At 44.4% G+C, this 23,177-nt stretch overlaps 2 protein-coding genes across 2 annotated transcripts in view; one reads left to right on the top strand and one right to left on the bottom strand.

Annotated features, from left to right (window-relative positions):
* LOC135918760 (pantetheinase-like) overlaps positions 1-1,547 on the bottom strand; it is a 30,270-nt gene extending 28,723 nt beyond the window's left edge. Inside the window, exon 1 of the mRNA XM_065452434.2 lies at positions 1,044-1,547. The gene's annotated coding sequence lies outside the window, so the exon portion shown is untranslated. The remainder of the gene's footprint in view (positions 1-1,043) is intronic.
* Positions 730-22,728, top strand: Orc5 (origin recognition complex subunit 5). Its single transcript, XM_065452436.2, has 10 exons — positions 730-753; positions 1,789-1,977; positions 2,032-2,124; positions 2,970-3,131; positions 4,477-4,853; positions 12,568-12,682; positions 14,389-14,421; positions 17,904-18,023; positions 19,174-19,286; positions 22,417-22,728. The coding sequence occupies exons 1-10, from the start codon at positions 745-747 to the stop codon at positions 22,463-22,465; spliced, it is 1,260 nt and encodes a 419-aa protein (XP_065308508.2). The 5' UTR covers positions 730-744; the 3' UTR covers positions 22,466-22,728.
* The last annotated feature ends 449 nt before the right edge of the window (positions 22,729-23,177 follow it).

Below are 23,177 nucleotides of genomic sequence, written 5' to 3'. Positions count from 1 at the left end.
TGGAACAATTTTTATGTCACAATTTATTGTTTGATTATGCAGGACAGAGGTGTACCCACTCACTCGCACGTACAACTTTGTTGGTTAAAATTTCGTACTATATAAGCCAGAGTATCCGGTGGCACATTAGTTGCCTGTGAAAGGTGTTGCCGAAATATAAAAAAGTTAAAGAAGCATATGTGCTATTTCTTTGTGAGGTCTGTATTCTTCGGAGATACCCATGGGCCGACTTGCAGGTTTGAAGCCGTGATATAGTGCTAGATTACGCAGGGCAAGAGGTGCGCTACTGTCCTATGCCTTGTCGAGTCAGTGGTAACAGATCATTTTGATTGAGCTTACATCCGCCGGTTATATACCGCTTAGGTATATATCCGGCCAGATAAACGACGGCTGCGAAACCGTGCTGAACAAGGAAGTTTCGCTTTTGAAAAATACAACCATGCATAGTTCGAATATTGCCAATCAAGTGCTGCCAGCAGGGGCACACATCAGCACCATCATTATTTAATTCGCGAGCTTGAAACATGGATCTTAATACCAGCAGCGAAATGCTTATTGCCACGCAGTGCGAGTTTTGCGACGTCTGCAACTTTCAGCTGACGGCGACAAAAATATTTAGTTTCGCGTCTGAGTGGCGTAGCATGGTGGGCCTGTGGCTGCAAACAACTCCGCCTATCTAAAAGCGTGCAGTTTGGGCGAGTTGGTATGCCATGACTTTTTTGAGTTGAGACGATTCAAACACCGATGGGTCATGTAAGTGCAGCGCTACAAGCCTAAAAAAGCCCGCCTATTTAGCTCGCGCATGCTCGAGCATAAGCATTTTCAGTTTAAAGTAACGCGCCTGCTTTTCGAATACAAATAACGTCGGTAACGAGCTCAGAAAGTCGACGAAGTCACATGAGCGTGCGCACATGTGCACGAGAAAAAAAAAAAAACATGCTCAAAATTTCACGCATATAATACTTCCTTAGTACGTAACAAGGCTGCGAAGCGTCAGAAATATAGTGAGCAATACTAACGTACTGCGTCATACTTTTACTTACGTCACTTGAATGTTGCGTTCTTCACTTGCGCAGATTTGAGAGCGAACCGGCGGCTGGTCAGAGAAAAAAATAAACGTAGGGGGCGGTGCTCAGCGGAGTGACTCTAGGTAGATGTAGCTTGATGCCAGCTGCTGCTACATGTATCTTTACAGAGCACTTTTCTCGCTAGGTACACAGTTCAGCGGGTGATATGCAGCTGGTTTTGTGTTGCTAACGTGTGGGCGAGGCCAATGATGCAGCAAAATGTTATCTAACACAGTATAGAGTCGCGAACCAAGTGATAGGAGTGATACCGGTGATACGGCGAATACGCAAACAAACTGTGCAATCGTTTGATACCGGTGGCAAGGGCGGTTATCGTTGTGAACAAGATTGTTATCAGTCACACAGTAAAGAGTGGCGAACCATGTGAGAGTGTCACACGGCGTAATGGTGTAAGCACAGAACACCTATACAAACTGGGCAACCGTTAAAGCCCCGTTTAAGCAACCGTATGATTCTGGTGGCGTAGAACAAACCCTGGCGGTGTTAAGGGCGGTGATCCACAGAACACCTATATGATGGTGATCGTTGTGAACAAGATTATCACCAGTTTTGGGCAATTTATTACTAAAGTTACAGCCTCATGCTTATCTCGCTTTTCAGAAATATCTCCAGTTTTGTTTGTTTTTCTCCTTTTCTTTTTGTTTCCGCGTGCCGCCTCCTTTGACCATAGAGTTACTATACTATGCCTTTGACGACACAGTTTCGGCTACAAGTGGCTACAGCTCAGACTTTTGACTGCGGTTTTGTCTATTGGCTATGGCCGAGGTCGACGCCCGCCAGAAACGAAACGGGAGAGCTGATCATGGATGTTGGAAGCGTGCAGTCGGTGCTAGCTCAAAATCCATGTCGGGAAAAGCAAATTGAGGCGATTCTTACAGCGATGGCTCATGTAAGTGCAGCGGGTACGTTTCAAAATGTATTCCTAACGATCGTTTTATTGCAGCCCCTCGGCGGACCCTGTCAATGCATCTTCGTCTACGGCCACGCGTCCACCGGCAAGACGCGCACCGTGCACAGTATCATGAAAACACTGAACGTGAGTATGCCCTTCAGCTGCACTCTTGATCCTGCTTTTGTGATGAATCGCGTGGTGAAATGCACAGGAACGAGTGAAAGATGTGCGTGACGACAGCGCGAGCTAGAGCTATGCAGCAGGCAGGGAAAAAGTGCCGGCACTTCGCTCTGGCTGCAGTCGTGTTACCAAACTGCCGGCGACCGTGTGGAAGCAGTGGAAGTTTGCCGGCAGAATACCTAAGAAAAAGAAAAAAAATGCGAAAAATCCGGTTGGCAGAGCAACTCTAATAATTTGGAGACAGACCAAACTGAAAGCCAGCAGTCTGTTCTGTCTACAAATAATCAAAGTTGCCTTTACGGCCGCGAGCATTTCTATTTTTTTGTAGTATCCTGTCGACAAACTTCCACATGGTTGCAAAAGAATGTCCGCAGTTTGGTAACATGACTGCAAAACCAGTGGCGGCAAAGTGCCGGCACCAATCCACACAGCCTACTCTGCTGGCAAAATGGACAGTTCCATGTACTTATGCCACTCGGGCTGCCTGAACTGTTACTGATGGCTGTTGTGACGGAGCTTGTCGAGGCTCGAGTGCATGCTACCGAGGCTCATTTGTAGTGAATGATAGTTTCAGCCAGGTATAAAATGATGGTGTTGAGTTGCTGCTGGGGCGAGTAAGCCACTCGTTTAGCAGAGGTGGCCTTTTTTTTTTTTTGTCTTCAGGAATTCGCCTAAATATGCACATGTGACAAGTGTAAGACTGCGTTGGAAGTATTGACTTGGTGTTGATTGTAAGCCAGCTTCCAGGTTGGCACAGAGGTGTGATGTCATGCGATATATTTAAAGGTGTGGTGTCTTTCCTGGTGTAGTTGCGGCATGCCTTTGTAAGTGGCCTGGAGACTTACACTCCTCGGTTGCTGTTTGGTGCTGTACTGAGTCAGCTGTTTGGGAGTACTGATGCCTGTGACAACTTGTGCGACTTTGTGAGACACCTTGCAGAAGAGCTGCCAGAAACACTCCCTGCTTACATTGTGAGTCTGCACCTTTTCTTACTGAATATATTGATAAGGACATGCTTTTTTAGCAGTCAAGTCTTAGGTATCCTCTGAAAAAAAAAATGGATTGACCAAAAGTCAGCTTAAGATTATGAGTTGCAGTGCAAAAGAGTGAAAGAGAGAGAGATAAAGCATACAATTCTGGCCAGAGCAGTTTGCTTTGGGCCACCTTAAAAGCGAATCAAATCATCTCACAAAATGCTGCAAGGCTGGACCTTGAAGCCTATAGGTGTGTAGGCAAGGAAAATGTTGGTAGGATGCAGATGGGTAGCTTTATTTTGCCTGGTCATTGAACTCTGAAAAAATAGCAGAAATCAGTTAAAAATGCTCCCAACTACTTCAAAGGGAACCTCAAACTAAAATATGGGGATCCAGTTTTTTTAGACTAAGAGATGGAAAATGGGAATTATCCAAAGGCTACCTGAATGGGCCAAGCTGGCATCCCTTTGCAGGGATGTGTTGGCTTTATATTGTGGTTTTGGTATGATCCCTTACATGGATGCAATTTGGATGTGTAATAAATATAAGGTCAAAAGGTAGGAAGGTGTTAGTATGAATGTGAGATCATGTACAGATGAATATCATATATAACATTAAGAAGTCAGGCTTTAAGAGTCATTTAATGTGTAGAATTAGTGACTGATGTTCTGTTCTATTAACAGAATGGGTCAGAAAGGAAAGAGAAATGCTGTTGATGACAGCAAAAATATAGATGGAGCGTTGACGTTTAAAAAAAGTTTGCAAGCACCTTGTAATTTTCCACGAGTAAGAATTGGGACAAAAGAAAAGGAAGTGCACAGGGCAAGTGCTGACTTGCAATTAATTGCACTTCCTTTTCTGTTTTCTCCATTTTTAACTTAGTGCTGCTTCAAACTAAGAGCTGAAGTACGTACCAACTGTTTCAGTTTTCCATTGAAACTTGCAGGCCTAAGGTGGGTTTTGCCAATGCAAGGCAGTTGTTATTGGAGATATCTGGCCTTTGTCCCACCCACCATGGACATTAGACAGGCTGGCAATGATAAAAGTATGGAAAGGTGTACACAAAAGTGGAATGTATGTAGGATGCAGAAATATGTTCTCTTTCTCTTGCCTTTTTGTGTCATGCCTTTGAAATAGGTATACATAGTTCCAGAAGAATACACTCATGAGCTAGTTGGTCCATCTTCTTGAAATGTACAATGTTTGTGCAGCTCAATAAAAATGGAGACAGAATGGAGTCCATTTTGTTCCTGTGTTCCTTTCTTGTCTCTGTTTTTATTGCCATGCACAAATTTTTTACAGTTCAAAATGCTAGCTAGCTCAACTTTTTGAACCTTTGCAGGTTGTGGACCAGGCTGAAAGACTACGTGGCCAAGGTCTGCTGGGGGCACTGGCACGTCTGCGAGAGCTGTCAGGGCGGCCTTTGTGTTGTATACTGCTCTCACGTGTTCCTTGGGAAAAGTTCCGGGAAGCAGGCGTCGGTTCGCCCTACCGCATCCACTTCCCGCAGTACACTGCTTCGGAGCTCAGCCAGCTGTTGGGCGGTGATACATTGCTTCCCACTGTACTTGGGGGAACCACCCTTAGCCTGCGGGAGCTCCAACACGCTGCAGCTGGCATTGGCACCACCCCCGAAGGTGACAGCTGTGCCTCCTGGCGAAAAGAGGTGGCATCACGCCTCCGCCAGCGTCTCCAATCTGTCTACCTTCGAGAGAAAAGGTAGGCATTTCACACAACTGTATGGTCAGATCTGCTGTTAGGACGTGCAAGCAGATTATATTTCTCTCCGTGGCTACTCTAAAACTAATTGTCTTTGCGGCAAAAGAACTGTGGCAAATGCCGCTGGTTTCTCTCTCTGCATCAACACTGCTTCTATGAGCAGCTTCAGAACATCCAACTTGCGAGCCATGCCATGTGTGTGCTCCTTACAACAATAGACTTGACTAAAGCGAATACCTTTTCAGACAATTCAGTTCACAAAAAGTGCACTGAATGTATAGAAAGCTGATAAAGGATCCCTGGACTGCTGATCTTACCAGGAAATTAGCTGTACATGCGGATGCACTTAGCGAGACAACACGAAGATGTACTTCTTGTGGCCTTTCACATTCATGCTGTGAAAAGCAAACTTACCTGTTCAGTAAATTATACTGACTGATGTGTATGTGGCCAATCTCTTGTGGATAGAACTGTGGCCCTAGTGATTTGTGGCGATTATGTGGCTGCAGACTATAGTGGCTTGGATACTGCACCGATGCTAATTCATACTGCAAATAAAACCTGAAATGTTGAATTGATGCAAGAAGTTGGCATGCATGCAAAAGCTTTTATACTGTTTAGAATGCATACGACTGATTTGAGTAAAGACCATCTTGTGAAACATAAGACGACAACCAGCTTAGAAATCATATTTCTACATACCAATATGTTTTTGGTGTCTGTTGCGTGGTCAGCTAATAAGCATAGGTCAATAAAATGCTTGGTAGCAGTGCATAATTTTATTACACAATTTTGAGAAACTAAACTGATAGTACTATTTGTCAGAAATCACATCTTTGTACATAATACCATATAGACTCACGTTAGCGGCCACATTTTCAATTTGGCAGGCAAAAATTTTGGGGGAAAATTTTTCGACAGAGAAGCAATTGCATTCAGTGCCCTGATGATGCCTGCATGCATAGGTGAATTTTCGTGCACTGCATACGTACTTTCGCATGCCGCTACTAGATAGCGAGAGCTGGGGTGTGCACAAGATCTGGAAAGTGCACAAGTCACCGGCTGGTCCGACGCCATTTTAACCAAAATATTCAGTCCCGTGTAAGTGCCACACCTCATCAAAATTGCAAGAAAAAAAGTGCTGCCTTTACATGAGTCCATACAGTATCAGTTAAGAAATATATAGTAACAGGGTTTATCTTTTCTGCACAGATATAAGACATGAAAATTAGAACCCTTGCATATACAGTTAAACCCCGATACAACAAAGTTGGTAAAATCGGTAATTTGATTTGTTATATTGAAATTCGACCTTTCATGCCGTTAAATGCAGTTGCCAATAGATTTTGCTTACACGGAAGGGGCCGCACAATATTGCCAATTATTGGGCAACTAGAAAAGGCAAATTTGCATCAGAAAAAGATTAATTTTCTTAAATTTAAAAGTTGGCAATGAACAATATAGTTTCATGCCATGTTGATATCTTCACATTGGCAGTAAGCAACTAAGCCAGCGTGTCCTATCTGCCCTCCACGGCTTATTGGCGGAGAGAACTTACGGAGTCGCCATCTATCGGAAGAGCTTCCCTCACGTAGTATGAGGGATCATGCGGCGCGCTCCTCGTAGGTTTGGCTTACGGCGCTTAATAATAACACCCTGCGGCAGCCCTCCTGTACATTTCTGTAAGTACTCTCAAAACGAGGAAACTTTATTACTGCCGAAATAATAATCTTGGGCAGACTGAAAGCACAGAATCGTTTACAGATGCTATCTCTTTACCGAATACGTACAGTGAAAGCCACTGCGTGCGGTCGTCGCGATGGCATTTCCCGAACCGGCTTCTTGCGTGAAAGGTCGGCAATCGCTGAGTGCAAACTATGTGAAATATGTTGTAACAGTGGGCGGTCTGTATAACCAAATGACGCATAACAGAACGAAGCCTCAATGCATGCAGTGATCACACGAGTTTGCGGCGACCGATTGAGTGTCTGCATGTATGCCCGCGCACAATGTTTCGCTTTCACTGAGAGCGTTTTCGCACCGTGCTGTGAGCTTTAGGCCGTAGCATATGAGCATTTAACAGTCCACAAGCAACCATTGTTACGTGTATGTTATCAGAGCTGTTCAAGCACAATTTCATTTTAACAAGGGACTGTGATGTGCCGTCGCGACAATTCAATATTTCTTTTTCTTCTAAATTCTTGGACGTTTCAATATTATTTCTAAAGTTGCGTTGCACTGTGTGCAGTCAGCGGGCGATTTCTCACTGCTTCCTTTTTGTAATCCAGTGCATTAATTCATAACACAAACATGACTATATGCCATGCCTTTATTCAATGTGCTTCTTACCATTCCCTCTCCATTCCAGTGAACTTGCCAGTGTCTAGCATCAACAAGTTCATAGACCAAACCATCGTGACATTAGCCAAGCAGGGAGCGCGGGCGAACGTCTCAGTGCGCATTTTCTGCTACTCACCGAAAATGGCAGTCCTGGCGCTGTAGCAGAAATATTCCTCGCGTCTGTGCTTGCTGCATACCCGAGTTGTAGCCGATGGCTGTTTGCTAGTTCTAAGTTTTGCGATTCAGGCTTGATGGAGCTTCTTGTCCTGCGACTACGTGTGAATAAGCCTGACAATGGGCCCCGTTGCGTACGTTCGGCACTGCGGCACCGAGCAGTAGCCTACCATGCTGCATGCCTCCAAAGGCAGCCACTACCTATTATAGTGATTTCAAATGTTGTCAAGCAGACACCTAAGGCGGGAAAGCCTCACCACTTAATCAGAACCGCAGCGCAGGTAGGACTTCGGACTTCGAAAACTTTCGTTTTCAGCTTGCTTCAGCGCTTCCGAAGCAGACGGCGCAGCTGCTGTGTTCACATGATCCTTCATGCCACGACACGCCGACGGTGGCGCCAGCTTTTCCAGTGGTGGAGCTCGCCCCCAATAGTGTCACCTGTAGTGAGACAACGCTATCCTGAAAATTGCTGGCGTCTGCCTTTTGCTTCAAAAGTCGACATTATGCAACCTCGAGTACTAAGCACGCCGAAAGCGGGCTATGTATGCACTGACAGCCATATGCAGTCACAGCCACACTAGAAAAGGAGATGCGCGCTAACCTGCCCCCTATTTCCTCCGACCTCCTAAACTTGTGCGTGCTTGATTGCATTACCATGAGCTTGCTCCCCTCCACCCATTTCCATTTTCTCACATGGGAAGACAAAGCTCATCAAGCCATAAACCCTCTTGACTCAACCTCGCTTGCGTTTGCTTGCACCCAAAGCATACAGTACACGGGGTGCAATGGGATCTTATCACACTTGGACCTTACAAGGAACATGATGCTGCTCCACTTCGATGGTCGGTCACTGTTGGCTGCCTAGCGCGCAGCTTGGTAGGCGCGTTCACAGGCAGCCTTGGTTGACCGTCTGCGTCTGTGGAAGTTTTCATTGTCTTGGTATTCCTTCACGGCGGCAGTGATATTCCATTATATCGAAATTGTATATACACACATCTTTTTATACAGTTAAACCTCAATATAATACAGTAGGTCAAATCAGCAACTTGCTTCATCATATCAAAATTTCATTGTATAGAAATTCAGCTTTTTATTCAAATAAGTACAGTCACCGATCGATTTTGCTTACACGGAAAGGGCCTGCAGAATTTTCTTAATTATCGGGCAATCGAAAAAAGCACATTTGAATGAGAAAACAATTAGTTTTAATGAATCTGGGAGTTGGCGATGAATGATATAGCTTCATTCCACGTCGACGATATCTTCACATCGGTGGTACAAATTAAGAGAATCCAGCCACGTTTTCGCATGCACCCCGCCCCCACGGCTGACCGCGCGACCCGCACTAGGACGATGCTATCATGACAAGTGCCAGCAGCAGGGAGTGAATGCTTCATCGGCCTCTCGCTCAAACGGGTCACCAAAACTCGAGATTACACAATCTCCAATACTAAACGCGCTTACAGTTACATGATGACATGTGGTCTCGGCACGCCCACTCTTTGCACACACGGCAGATTACCTCTAAAGCAAGGCGTGCATCTGCATATGCGCTCAGCCGCGCTTACAGCCATGTGCCGCCACGACTGACACACATGCCAGAAGTTGCGACGGGCGCCAACTTACCCCGCCCCTCGCGTGCGCTTGATCGCGTTACCGCAAGCTTGTTCCCCTCCCCTCTTTCCCTTTGCTTTCGTGGGCAGGCGGCACTCGTGTATAAAGCGATCATCTTTCTTTCTCACTTTTGCACACCTTCACTCATACCTAAAGCGCAAAGTACACGGGGCACAATAGGATCTTATCACACTTGGACTTTATACGGAACAAGATGCGGCTTCACTAGGTGGTCGCTCTTGTTGCACTGCGATTTAAGAGCTGCATTTACAAACAACCGCTTGTAATTCAATCATTTGACCATCTGCATCTGCAGAAGTTTCCATTTACTGTCTCAGCATTCCTTTGCAGTGGAAGCGAAATGTCATTATATTGAAATCGCAAACAACACACTCCGTTACATTGAGGCTCCAAATACATAGTTTTCTATGGACAGAAGTTTATAAAAAGTCAAATAGTTCATTATATTGATAGTTTGTTTATATTGAAGTTTGTTGTGCCGAGGTTCAACTGTATTAACATACGTACATTTAAAATCATATGTTAGCCTCTCACTGACCATGATAACCCACAGACTTCTCTATGCGAGAAATTCTCGCTATTTCGCTTCTACAGACATCATGGAAAACCAGTTCTCAACAGGATGCTAATGGCAAGTCACAGACCTAGCTAGATATATGGATTACAGCCCAAAAAATGTCTCAGCATTCGCACTTCACTAGTAGATAGCCTACCTCTGAAAATACATAGCTGAGCATGGCACATCATCCAACCACAGGGTGTCTTTAGATGGAAACATGATCCACGTGTTGACATAACACCAGGACCCTGCACTGCACTGGCGATTTCTGAGATCCCGCTTTGCCAGCACTGCAGCTCTAATGAGCGTGCTGCTCATAGAAGGTGCAACATTACAGAAACTATCGCCAGCACAGCAATGTTCAGGGTACTGTCTGCTGTTAGGAATTTGTCCCAATATTGTGCCCCTGTTGGAAACGTCATGTCACACAATTATAGAAACAAGTGCAGTGTCTCTATTAAATAAATACTTATCATATTTTCAATTCGACGCAGAAAATTCTTTAAAGGGCCCCTCAGCAGGCCCCATAGCAAATTTTGTTTATACGCTGGAAGTTGTTACATGTCCTCTTGGGAGCATTCTGCCGCAAACATTTTAAAATCGGCTCATTAATAGCTGCGATAGAAATATTTCAGTGCTGCGAACCCATGATTTCAGCAGATGTGTTCCACTGCCAAGCAAGATGCTCTCTCCACTCACCCCATCTAGGCTTCACAAGTGGAATTCCTTCCCTGCATTCTCCCATACCAGCCCTCGAGGATCGCGTGACGCATACATCACAGGCCCCGGCTTCATTTTTTTTCTCCTCATCACTTTTTTTTTCTGCGCTACACGTTTCCGCTGACCGTGCCGTGCATGAGCTGTTGTCTAGTTCGCGCAGCGCACAATTTTGCGCGCTGTGCACAAGGAAACATGACTAGCGGTATAATTCAGTGCTACACGAATACTGAGGCAGAAAAAGCAGATCGCAGAGCGTCATAATGCGCTGGAACGCTAAAAAATGATCACGCGCTAAAAAATGGCATAGTTTCAGTACCTGCGCACGTGACCACACGACCGTGGGAACAAGCAGACGAAGCGGAAGTACAGTCAACCGCAAAAGTTTATGGGACGCAGGATCTGCCAAGAAGCCGAATTCTTGCGAAGCATGGTCACACAGGCTCGAATTAAATGTTCCAGCATGTAGTGGCCTTAACCACCTACACAGTGATTTACTAAATACGAAGTGTCATGCCTTAACAGTGCAGGAATTCACATTTGAAGGGGAAACCGCATCCCGTAAACTTTTGCTGTTGACTGTACATCTCTCTTGCTTCAGTGTGAAGTAAAACAGGAAACACGCAGACATTCTGTTTGTGTGTTTTATTATTTTTCTAAGCTTATATTCGTCAATTCAAGCGAGATCGCACAGATAACAGATGTTGTCTTGAATAATTATCGAAGTCACGTGTCACCACGAGCAACATCACACTGTGAACCCGATTACGTAGGCACAGGAGACATCATCACGACTACATCACCATTCCTCTCTGGGCGGATTCGCCGCGAGTGAAGAGGGAAATGGCGTTCGGATTGAAATTTCAGGCGTTTCCGCGGCACGTAGCAATGTAATTCTTTGCAAACACGATCACTGGCACGTATTGTACGCTCTGCGCCTTAAGGATTATACCTGTGTTGACCCAGAGCATTGAAACATTGGAATAAGTTTGACATACCATGTGACATGACATAAACAATAAATACATATGTCTTAACTGCTGCCAAATAGACAGTTTTTTTTTTTTTCAAGAAAAATTACCTATTCATTTGATATCAAAGTAGCTTTTCTGTGTTCTTTTTTATATCATCTCGTATGTAACTCTGTGTAATAGGTTTTTCTGAATAGTGGCACTGCTTTCATCTGTTACAGGCATCCGGGTGCACAGTACTGTCTACTTCTAACGTTTTCCACATGTCTTCTTTTTTCCATCTTCTGGTTCCCCCAAGGAGTGTTACGTGTTGTTTTCATTCTCTTGCATTGGTTTTCTCAGAGTGCTTTTCCTTTTAGTGCTGTCGTCTATGTGCCAGCAGGCAGTAAGGATTGACCGTTGTACTTCAAGCCCATTGCTTGGGCATTGGGGTGTTCCCAAAGAATCCGTCTTGGGTCCGATACTGTTTTTGCTGTACGTCAACGACTTTTCTTTTCTAGTTGAAGCAATTGTACAAGTGAAGCTTTTTGTTAATGATTGTTTGATTTATTCCCCTATAAGATGTGAAGATGACCAGACTAAATTGAAGGGACACTTATAGGCGTTAGACGAGGGGTGCGCGAAATGGGACATTGGAAAGAAATCTTAGCAAAACAAAATTTACGCATATAAACACAAGCAAGCGCAAACTTGCGTTCAAGTAACACATCGGATGATCATGTTTTAGAAAGTGCACATCGTTTGAAATACTTAGGAATCCCTATTATGCACTCATTACAATGGCACTCACATGCTTAAACTAACTACTTTAATAGTTCTTCCTGTGAGGCATGCAAATCTCTGGAATGCTGGAAACACACGATGCAAATTTGCCATTAGCTTGACATGTAAAATAACTTATCTTTTAATCAGCTGTCATAATCAAAGACTGAAAGTGATGTATCATCATTGTCGTCAAGCTACACAAGAACGTGTTCTGTTGCCCATCTCGTGATGGCAGTGCCGATGTTGCTGGCTAGTCTGGCTCTGACAGTAGCCTGCTATGAGCATTGTGAGTGGAGTTTTGGTTTAGTGTCTATTTGCACAGTGAAGGCAATTCTTTGTTTATTTTTTGTTTTTTGAAGACACACATTAAAATTTGTTAAATAATTCATTTTGAGCTGCTGTTTTTGCTTGAATATGTAAGGAAAATAAATATTTTCAGCAGGAAATAATGTCATGTGCACTCATGCTGACCATTCAAGTTATTTTCTGTAATTCACAGGAGATCCCACGAGTGCACAATTGAGGGTCTGTGTCTCTTTGCATGTCTGCCCAGTGGAAGCCAGCAGCCTGTTCGAATCGAGTTGCCATTCCATGCACGGTTCTTACTGCTGGCAGCTTACCTGGCTTCATACAACCCTCCGGGCACAGACCGCAAGTTCTTTGTCAAGGTGACCACAGGGATGTGCTGGAAGCACCCCTTTCTTTTTCCTAGACTCTGCAGCACTCTGTTGACAGCTCTGTTGAAATTTTAGCTGCGCCATATCTTTCTGCCTGGGCTGGCTGTTGACTCTGAAGCATGAGAGAGTGCAGTTCAACCTTGGCTCTCTGCTGCTGTACCCTCACCATTTGCTCCCACTTTTATTTGCCATGCGTCACAGATTTCAAAGCACTTTCTGACAAATCCTCAATGCCTGTTTTCAAGATAGTACAGGTGGTGATGCCTGTCTAGGTGATGCCTGATTTTGAGAACAGGCATTTTATTATTGACGATGTTTGTTGACATTGCTTTCTTTTTAGAAGTTCTGTGTGTGTTCGATAGTGACCGTTTCTGTTGCTTTGCTTTTTCATAACTTTTTTTCTAGGGTTCAATTACTGACTTCTTTGGTTGACTTGTGTGCCATGCTAACAGTACACAAGCATTTGACAGTACGTGCCATGCATTTGACAGTACACAAGCAACCATTGTTGCATGGACGCTAATGGAGTAGTTCAAAATAATTTCGTTATAACTAGGGACTTCCGACGCCTACAGCGACTTGCGATGTGCCATCGCAACGACCCAGTCTTTTTTTTTTTCATTTCTTTTAAATTATTGGACGTCTCATTACCATTATTTCTCAAGTTGCATTGCACTGTACGTTTATCAGTCTTCTCAGCAAGCAATTTCCCGCTGCTTCTTTTTGTTAATCCAATATAGTACATTCATTGTTTGGTGCTAACACAAACATGAGCATATGCCATGCCTTTTTTTATTAACATGCTCCTTACTGTTCCGTTTCCATTCCAGTGAACTTGCCAGTGTCTAGCATCAACGAGTTCATAGATCAAAGCTTCATGACATTAGCTGGACAGCGCGCATGGGCGAACGTCTCAGTGCGCAATTTCTGCTACTCACTGAACATCGCAACCTCAATACTATATCAGAAATCTTCCTTGCGGAAGTGTTTGCCGCATACCCGAGTTGTAGCCGATGGCTGCTTGCTGGTTCTAAATTTTGCAATCCAAGCTTCACGCAGTTTCTTGTCCTGCGAGTATGCGTGAAGGCTGACGCCGGGTTCCGTTGAATGCGTCTCACACTGCGGCACCGAGCAGTAGCCTACCATGTTGGACGCCTTCAAAGGCAGCCACTACCGATTATAGTGCTTTCAAGTGTTGTCAATTAGACTGCCGAAGTGGGAAAACCTCCCCACTTAATCCGAACTGCAGTGCAAGTGGAACTTTCGTTTTCAGCTTGCTTCGCTGTTTCAGAAGCAGCCCACGCGGCCGCTGTGTCCACGTGATCACTCGTACCACGTTATGCCGACGGCAGCGTCAGTTTTTCTAGTGGTGGAGATTGCCCCCGATATCTGTAGTGGCTGCTATTTTTGTTAAGTGTAACCATATCTTTTGCTATATATTCTCACTAGTTTTAGTGTTAAAAATTGTTTGATATAAGGAATAATTCTATGTAAAAGGGTTCGATATAATTGGTTTCAACAGTATAAGCAAAGTGCACAAAAGAATGTTAGTGCTTGTGGATAAGAAGTAACGATAGATATATGCATTGAGCCATGTTTGAGGTAGTTATTTTCTTGGGTGAGTGCTTTGCTGTGGAAGGTTTCTGTACCAAGAGACATCACGTGGAGTGTACAAGTGCTTCTTGCTTCTCATGCAGGCACGAGGTACAGGAACCAAACGGCAGAAAAGGGTAGGCTGGAGGCCTTTTTCTCTCTATTTTTAATGCGTTAGTATTCCTTCGGTACTTCACGTACTTTACAGAGGCTAACTATCTATCTATATTTGTTTGTCTCTAAACGTTTTCCCACCATCCTGGGTCCCTGGGTATTCTGTGGACGAATGGTTTGCGCATCGAGTTGCTGTGCTGAGGTAACTGGGTTCAACACCAACCATTGGCCCATCTTGGGTCACTGAGTATGTGGTAGTGTGTACAAATCTGTGGCTCTTCAAACGGCCTCTTTCTCACTGACATTGGTAGATGATGGAGTGGGTAAGTACCACTCTTTGAAGGAACTCTTTGATGCTGAATTGGAGTACTGGGTAGTTTGTCACTTGGTCTGTTCTAGTCTTCAATGAACCTCTTTGACGCCAACTTGGGTTATTGGATAAGCGCCAGTAGGTATGTGCTGCTCTACAATGATAAAAAAGATCCTTTAAATTTCTCTAACGCTTGGTGGAATCAAACCCATGTCACATAGGTTCGTCAAGGACAGTAACCTGACGATTTAGCTAGCTGCGCCACAAATACACTCGGTATGTGCCACTTTTCAGTGAACGTCTTTCACGCCAATGCTATAGTGAGCTGCGCCATGAATTCACTCAGTATGTGCCGCTTTTAAATGAACGTCTCGCCAACTTGGGTCACTGTGTATGTGCCACTGGGTGCGCGACAAAGGAGGGAACAGTGCTCAGCGCATGCACTGGCGTGCTACGCTTCTCATCTCGGAGGCCTTGCATGGGCTTCTTGACAGCACCACTAGACGGTGCGGCGTGTTTAGAAAAGAAGTGTAAGAGAGCAGCCCATCTGCCGTGTGACACGTTTCTCAGCGTTCACACACACCAGCACGCCATTGCACGCCAGTGCAGGCTTTGTCATAGCGACACTAGGTGGTGCCAAACGTTCTTAGGGAATCGCAAAAGAGGAGTCCCACTGCAGTACATGCCTGATCCACGGCGCATGCAGCTCGTGCACTGTGGGCGGCATGATGCACCAGTGTTCATTCAGCTGTAACTGATTTCCTCAGTGCATTGAGTTTTGGATGTTTCTTTTGATCATCCAGTGGAGTTGGTTAACCTCACACTTATAAAGTAAATGCAGTGAGTAGGCACAGTGGTACACACTTATAGTGGATGTTTTAGGGTCTTTCCTGTTTGCTGCCATGTAGCCAAGGGAAGGGCAGGACTACATGGTAACAGGACAGATATTTATTGAGGTCAAAGGACCTGCGAGTCCACTGAAAGCTACAAGCTAAGCCAGTTGTCCCACAGCTCATGCACTTGTGTGTCAATAGACAACAACGTTTGTCAGCTCTCTGAGGAGTCTGGGTTAAACGTTGACCTATACACCCATGCAGCTGATGATTGGCAATTGAAGGTGGGCGTGTCAAGCCTTCCACATTTCTGATGCACTGTTTGTGCTTTAATCTCCTTGTACAGTTACCATAATGTTACCCATAAATCATTGCTCTAAGTTGTGTAGTGCTATAAACCTGTATAGTAGCTTTGGGTTCATGGTGATTAGAGGCCAGTAGTACTACCCAACCACTCTGGCCACTGATTTCCATGCATTCTGGTTTCCCTGCGAGAATGTCACTATATAATGCTCTCATGAGACTTGAGACTAGGTGCTGTAGCCAACAAGCTTCTAACACTGATATTCATGTAAGGTTATGAACAAAGAATCTAAAAACTCCTGTGTTAAAAAATTCTTAAGGAGCCAGTTCAAGCTCATAATTGTTCTCATTTCCAGGTTTGAACAGTGAAAATGACAGCGTGGAGCTGACAACAATGATAAGGCAACATAACAGGATGAAGCCATTGCTAGATAGTTACCGAATGACATTTGCCGTGTAAGGTTACTTGCCATCCAAGGACCGTCAATCTTTTATTCCGAAGTTTGGTTGATATCCGATATTCTGCCTGAATTTTGTTTCTCTTATCTGCTCGCTCCACTGTGTCTGTTGTCATGGCATGTTCTAGAGCACCTTCCTCAGCTGCGGGAGGTTATGGGTTTGATTTCCACTGCCGCCGGGTACCCACTGGTTCTCAAATGGGCACAAATGCACCCTGACCTGGCATTTGGCTTTCTTCAGGGGTAATACGCCTGGGAAAGAAAGCCTGTGCCCTGAATTCCCGCCGAAATTCCTGTGAGCACAAAGAAGAAGAAAGTTATGTCTGGGCCACTCCTTTGGCGGTCATTTCCCATGTGGCGCCCCAGTGCCTCTATTGATGTGGGAACACCTTCATGTTGGAGACAAACACCCCTTTCCAAGCGTTGAGGTCCCATAATGGCCATAGAGTTTCATACAATAATTACTAGAGGGAACTCTGGCACTAGTGTACCAGCATGGGAATTATGGGAAGTACATGGATTTGCCTAAACTTCGTCCTTTTGGCTTCAAACGGCTTTGTGACTTTGTAATCGCGTCATTTTCAACAATGTACTGCCTAATAAATAATTAAACATAATTAAAATTGTCCAACGGCAAGATTCGAACACGGGAACTCTAGCACAGAAGCCCGATATTGAAACCATTTAGCCACAGGCGCATGTACCGGCAAGCGAATGGAACGCCCTTATGAATTTATTGCGGGCATGCCAGTGCCTTGAGGCGCTTGGTGCATTTCGATTTAGCCACCTGGACAAGCTCAATCATTGCAATTAATAGCAATTGTGCGTGTTTGCGGCGTCTTTTGCACTTCGAAGAGTATAGATTGCGCTGAAATTTACGACAATAAGATTTATATAGCGTAATATACAAAGCCACAAAAACGTCTCAGTCCACAAGTACGAAGACCAGACAAATCCATGTACTTCCCATCATTCCCACGGTGGTACAATGACTGCAGCGCCAGAGTTCTCTCTAGTAATTATTGTATGAAACTCCATGATAATGGCCGAGCACCAGGCCAGAAGCATGTTTGTACCTATTCTACCGGTAGGTACCCAGCGGCAGCACTTGCCTCTCACGGCCGCAACAGATGCTCTTCAGGGCCATACGTAGTTGGACAACCTGGCACCTAGACAACTCGTAAATCTCTATTGGGCCCCTTCAAAATGTTAGCCGCCACGAGAGCTGAGCACCAGGCCAGGGCACATCTCTACCCATTGGAAAAGAACCGGTGGGTTTCCGGCGGCACCAGGATTTGAACTCGGTACCTCACGCATGCGAGACAGATGCTCTACCGCTAGGCCACTGCTGTGGTTTACTTATGGCAGTGCTGATATTTTCTTTTTCACTAATAAAATGGCTGCTGCATGACAACAATTTGCATATGTTTTGAATATTCTTTCTTCATGTATATTCAATAGTACGAGATATAAAACACAGGCGGAGTATTAATTCACAATTGGAGGTCCCAAAATTAGAACTGTTGGGGGGGGGGGGGGACGCCATACAATGTCCTTTGTCATGTGTATGCTCCAATTCAGGAGTATTTGTCACTCCACAGTCCAACCACCTGAGCCAGCATCTGCTGGGTCCCAAGCAGTTTCCCCTCAACCGGCTAGTGGCCATTTTCCACGCCATTGTGGATGAACACGTGGCCCCCTCTGCTGTAACACTTGCCCAGGTGAGTAGGCTACACTCACTACATGACCAACTGCAATGAGCTGAACGCATGGACGTACCAGTAATGCAATTGCAGGTGTGTCTCAAAGGAAAGCTGTACTGAGTACTGAGTCTAGTATGCCGCTGAATCAAGCACATGCCCACTTTTGGCGTGTCCAAAGTAGAAAACTAATCTAGAAATGACATTTGAACTCCTAAACAAGGTGGAAATTTAATGTGAACTGGATTTTTCAGCAAGGAAAATGGGCAGGGGTCTAATATGCATTTAACAATGGCGTCTGGTTTCCTAAAGTCAGTTTCGCTGCAGTATACTTGTGTTACATTATTTGAGAAAGCGTACGATTACTGCAAAGACAGTTTTCGTTTCGTATCTGATTGCACCTTGCAGCAATTGTTGGCCCAATCTTCATGGAAAAAAGAGTGCGTTAGAATCAGGTAAATACCATAATGAAACATTGTGAGCTACAATAATTGGTTATTGCCCTAGGGCAGGCCAGAAATAAGTCTCTTCATTGGGATATATTATTTTTTTGACATATGTTCGATGCACTCACTGTCCCCTAAGTTCTGCCGAGACACACACTGCCACTAAAAGGGGTCGCTATTGGTGTTCACCATAGAGGCCAGGCATGTGTATGCTGACAGGTCAAGTTTGAATCATCTAGTGAAGACCAATTTTAGGACCGAAATGACAAAAGTTTGGGCCCATAGAAATGCATGGGTGTCAGGCCGGACCTTCAATCAGGATTAAATTAACCGGAGTCGAATTAACGAAACCTGAAGTAACGGAAGTACATGGAGTTCTATGCATCTTGGCTGGACTGTCCCAGTTTGAATTATCCAACATTTCAAATTAATAAGTTGTGAATTAACAAGGTTTTACTTTTGTAGAAAGGTTAATGGAATACAATGAAGCAAAATATCGCACAACCTTACTGTAGTATCTTTGGTCAGATCCCTCAAATATTTATTGTCATACTGGCCTTGTGGACATGCCAAATCTTCTTGTAAGTACTACTTTCTAGACTAATTTATTCACAAATAGTGCTTTCCTTTGCTCTTCCTAGTCGATTGTCAATGAATTAGCTCAATATTTTGTTGAGCTGCTCCTTGAGAACTCATTGTTTTTTGGCATCAAATCAATTTCAAAGGTGGAAAGCCTGGTGTCACTTCGTCTGCTGCAACGAGTGAGTCGGGAAGAACAGCTGAGCACGCCTCGTTACAAGTGCCTCGTCGACCTGGACTTCATTCGTGCTGTGGCAAGGTCTGTACTACTGTGTGGCTGCATAAAAATTTCACATTTTAGTTGCAACTCAGCCTATTTAGGCAATGCTTAGAACTTCAGTGTCTGTGTTTGTTTCAGTTTTCATCTTGCTTTGTGCTTTGGCATCTTTTTTTTTTTGACAAATTTTTCTGGAGTCGGTGACAGCTCAAGAGTGCAATGGTTAGTACACTGCTGTACAACTCCAGGAGAGCTTGTATAGATCTGTCTGCCAAATATATTCACTAGTTTAGTGACATCATTGCATAGTAGACTTTTTTTCAATACAACATGCATCTCGGGTCACCTCGGTCCTATAAGCTTGATGTGCGTTGGCTTCTTGTGTTGCAACAATTTGCACTGAGTGAGCATGTCAAAACTTCCCGCCGCCAAAATGTTCAGCTCGAAGAAGCTGCTGACCCAGGCTGAGTTCGAGGAGTGCAAACGTAAGCTTGCCAAAGCCGTAAGGATGACAAAGCACATTGTGGGCTGCTGGAGTCCACCACCAGTCCCACCAGCACGGCGTGCGTTGGACCCTCATGCTGCAATGATTTGCGCAACGCAGATGTCAACTACCGTTGAGTCTGTAAATTTCTTTAGTGACTTCTGATTGTACGTTTTCTCAGTTAGTACGTTATTTCTCACGTTTTTCTCTAATTTCTCAAAGTATGAACAAGGTTCTACTGTACAGTTCAGTTTTCACTTTTTGTCCCACCTTATACTGAGCAAACGCCTTTGATTAAATGAGTGCCCCCGGACCATGTTGAAGATTCTCAGCATTGTATCGTGATATAGCAAGTGCCCATTACCGTATTTGAGAAAGAAAGAAACATTTATCAAGCACCTACTGTATTTACATGACTGTAAGTTGACCCCCCCCCCCCCCCCATATCGCGTAGCTGCTACGGTCGCACAGCATGTCATCATCCAGCGAAATTCCGCATTTGCCTACATAAGTGCATTTGCATACATCCGTAAGTATACACTGAAAGCACCCAACCACACAGAGCCATCAGGAAGGCTCCTTTGACATGTCCGGTTAGCATAAGTTCGCAGTCTTCTGCCACCATCCACTCCCACTCGTACCCACAGCGGAACAGGCCCTTAAAAGACAAAGATCTAGGCCTGTCTCATGACCATGTTGCACGTCACTGGCAGGGACCAATCAAGCATTTCGGCGACGTGCGCCGCAAGCTTTGCCTTCAGCTCCGGAAAGCGCTCCGACTTCGGCCCGTGGAAACCTCTTTGCTTGCCGTCACAGGTGAAAATTTTGCATCGCTGCCATCACCACTCTTGTGTCACCCATTAAGAAACATCAAACTTGCGGCCCGCTGTGCAGTTATCTGTTCCGTCAGCGTAAAGGATGGCAGCCCTCTTCAACGCTGCTGTGAACAAGTGCCGAATGTTTTGTGGACTCGGAGCACTCATGACGACTGAGGAAGCAAGGAAGTAGCATGGGCCTGCAGTCGAATCGAACGCTTGAAATTAAAGAGCTACTGGGAAAGATGGGGAAACGCAAGCGTCTGCTCTTCCATGAACTATCTATACTCCCCGCAAACACCGCTGTTCTGAGGGTGCCGCCGCAAAGGGAACAGCGGCACTCCCATGAATTATCGACCCCCCCCCTCCCCCCACTTGAGTGCTGTGTGCGTTGTAAAAATCTGAAAGATGTTGAAAAGCCCTTCCGAAAAGCGAAGAAATGCGCGGGACAGCGGAAAGCTATGGGTGGGGCCATAAAGCACACATAAAATTGTAACTACGTTGTAGCTCCCCTGATATCCCTTTGGTCTCGCATTTTTTACGGTAGCATGTTTTGGTTTCGATTGTAAGTCGACCTTCCCACTTCAGATCTTCAAATTTAATAGATAGGTCGACTTACAATTGTGTAAATACGGTAAGTATGCATAGCTGCTGCAGTGCCCTCTGCATTTTGTATGAATGGTTGGCATTTTGTTCCAACTCAGAACAACCACTGAATAGCATGAGCAAGCAAAAGGTAATTTGATGAGTTACAGGTGACTTTTAATTAACATCACTCAAACAAAAGAAAGCCTTACTGCAGACTAAATTGTATGTTATAGAAGTGAAAGACTGAACTTAGTAAGTTGTAAGAATTTTTTGCTGTGCTTCAAGTACAAAATATGAGACAAAAAAGTTGCAAAAACCATCGACAATGATCGTCAGGGTAAGCGAATAGCCTTATTTAACAAACATTTTCCTTGCTAAGTCACGCCATCGACCTTGGACCAACCACGAAAACAGGCCAAAGAGGCAAATAAAGCTACCTATTCACTTCAATACCTCCATATTTATGACGCCTGCTGACATACTGGCACTGAGGTATCAATCTGAAACTTTCCCTTCTAGTAATCGGCCAATTACTACAAAATGGACAAAAATACTGTTTCAAGAGAATACTTGTTTAGTCTAAACTAATTAAGCATTTCTCTTTAGTCTTCCTTTCAATTGGCAGGCAGCATGTGCACCTTGTATTTGTGCGTAGCAATCCAGAGAAGAGGAGCTCCTCACTCGAATGGAAAGGTGCAAATAATAAACAACTCTTGTAAGGTTTTGAAATTTGCTTTAATAAGTGCTCTAAAAAGCCCCCTTAATGCATCCTTGCCCAAGAAGAGTTGGAAGAACAACAAAGCCACATTGCCAAGCAAGAATGCCTCCTTTGCACTTCAAAATGTAGACCCAAATGCAAATGTTTGTGTTCTAGTATTCATTTACAGTGACAGTCATCTTCACTGGTTTCTGCACAGTATTGCTATCACTGGCCAGCAGCTTGTAACAGTTGCTTCCAATGTGTGGTGTCAAAGCAGCTGCCTCTTGGCTGCTCAAAGGATACATTATGCAATACAGCTTGTGATCTGTTAATGCACTCCTGTAGAACTATTCTCACGATAGTTATCATCCACTAAAGCGAGACACCTATGGTCCTCGTAGCCATGAAAACGTGTATTCTCATCTGTTATAGTATGTACGGCATGTAGTAAGTTATGTTCAGCTCACCAGTGAAATGCTTATATAAGTTGTAACCATTGCATCACGAGAGGCGCATTTGAATGCTTGATGTAATGAAGGTCTTGTACTATGTTTAAACTTAACATGAGTTGTAATCTGTTCGCAGGACAGTTGCATTTGACATTTTGGGGCACCTGAACGACTTTGCCTGCTGAATATTCACCAGTCAACACAGCCGCTCAAGTTTGAGAAGGGGCCAACATGCCACAAGCTGCTCAGTGCTTCGGTAGTGTTTTCACTGGCAAAGCAACATTCCTGCTCACCTACACTTGTACAGCACATAGTACCATCAACTTCTTTCAAGATTTTCATCCGGTGTTTATTGTGAACTCTTTTTTCTTTTTCAATTATAAGCTTTCCTTTCGTCCTTTCTTCTCTGGAAGCTGTGGGTGTTGAATTATATTTTGAAACTTGGGTATTTCAGCCTGTTTCTTCAGCAGTGCAATCTGTGCTGCTGCTACATGCACATTTCGTGTGTAAGACGTTGCCAAATACTATAGCATACGCGCAAGGAGCAGAGGGGGGCGGGGTTTAGGAGGAAGCTTTAGTTCGGACCCAACTCCGACGCGGCCTATTCAAATACATGTAAAATGCAAAAATGTTTTTCTGAGATAACTACTGCACCGATATTAATGACATTTGTTGCATTTGAGAGCGAAAGTTAAGTTCTAGTGACTGTTGGAAGCAGAATTTTGATTTATGGCTTGAATTTTGTTAAAAATATTTTCAAAAATTCTGAAGTTTGAAAAAAGTAAAAGCACGAAGCTTACAAATTGATAGCTCTGCATCAAGAATAGATATCGCGGTTCTGTAAACGGCATCCATTAGATCATTCAAAGTGGACAAATTCGATATGGGATTTTACAT

This window comes from Dermacentor albipictus, chromosome 1, assembly GCF_038994185.2.
Source record: "Dermacentor albipictus isolate Rhodes 1998 colony chromosome 1, USDA_Dalb.pri_finalv2, whole genome shotgun sequence".
Lineage (NCBI taxonomy): Eukaryota > Metazoa > Arthropoda > Arachnida > Ixodida > Ixodidae > Dermacentor > Dermacentor albipictus.
The sequence above is the reverse complement of the archived record's forward strand: the minus strand, read 5'-3'. Positions and strand labels throughout refer to the sequence as shown.

Coding starts and splice junctions, on each gene's coding strand:
- Orc5 (XM_065452436.2), top strand. Junction 18,024..19,173: donor CTGCTGTAACACTTGCCCAG/GTGAGTAGGCTA, acceptor TCAATTTCAAAG/GTGGAAAGCCTGGTGTCACT. Junction 19,287..22,416: donor TTCATTCGTGCTGTGGCAAG/GTCTGTACTACT, acceptor ATCTGTTCGCAG/GACAGTTGCATTTGACATTT.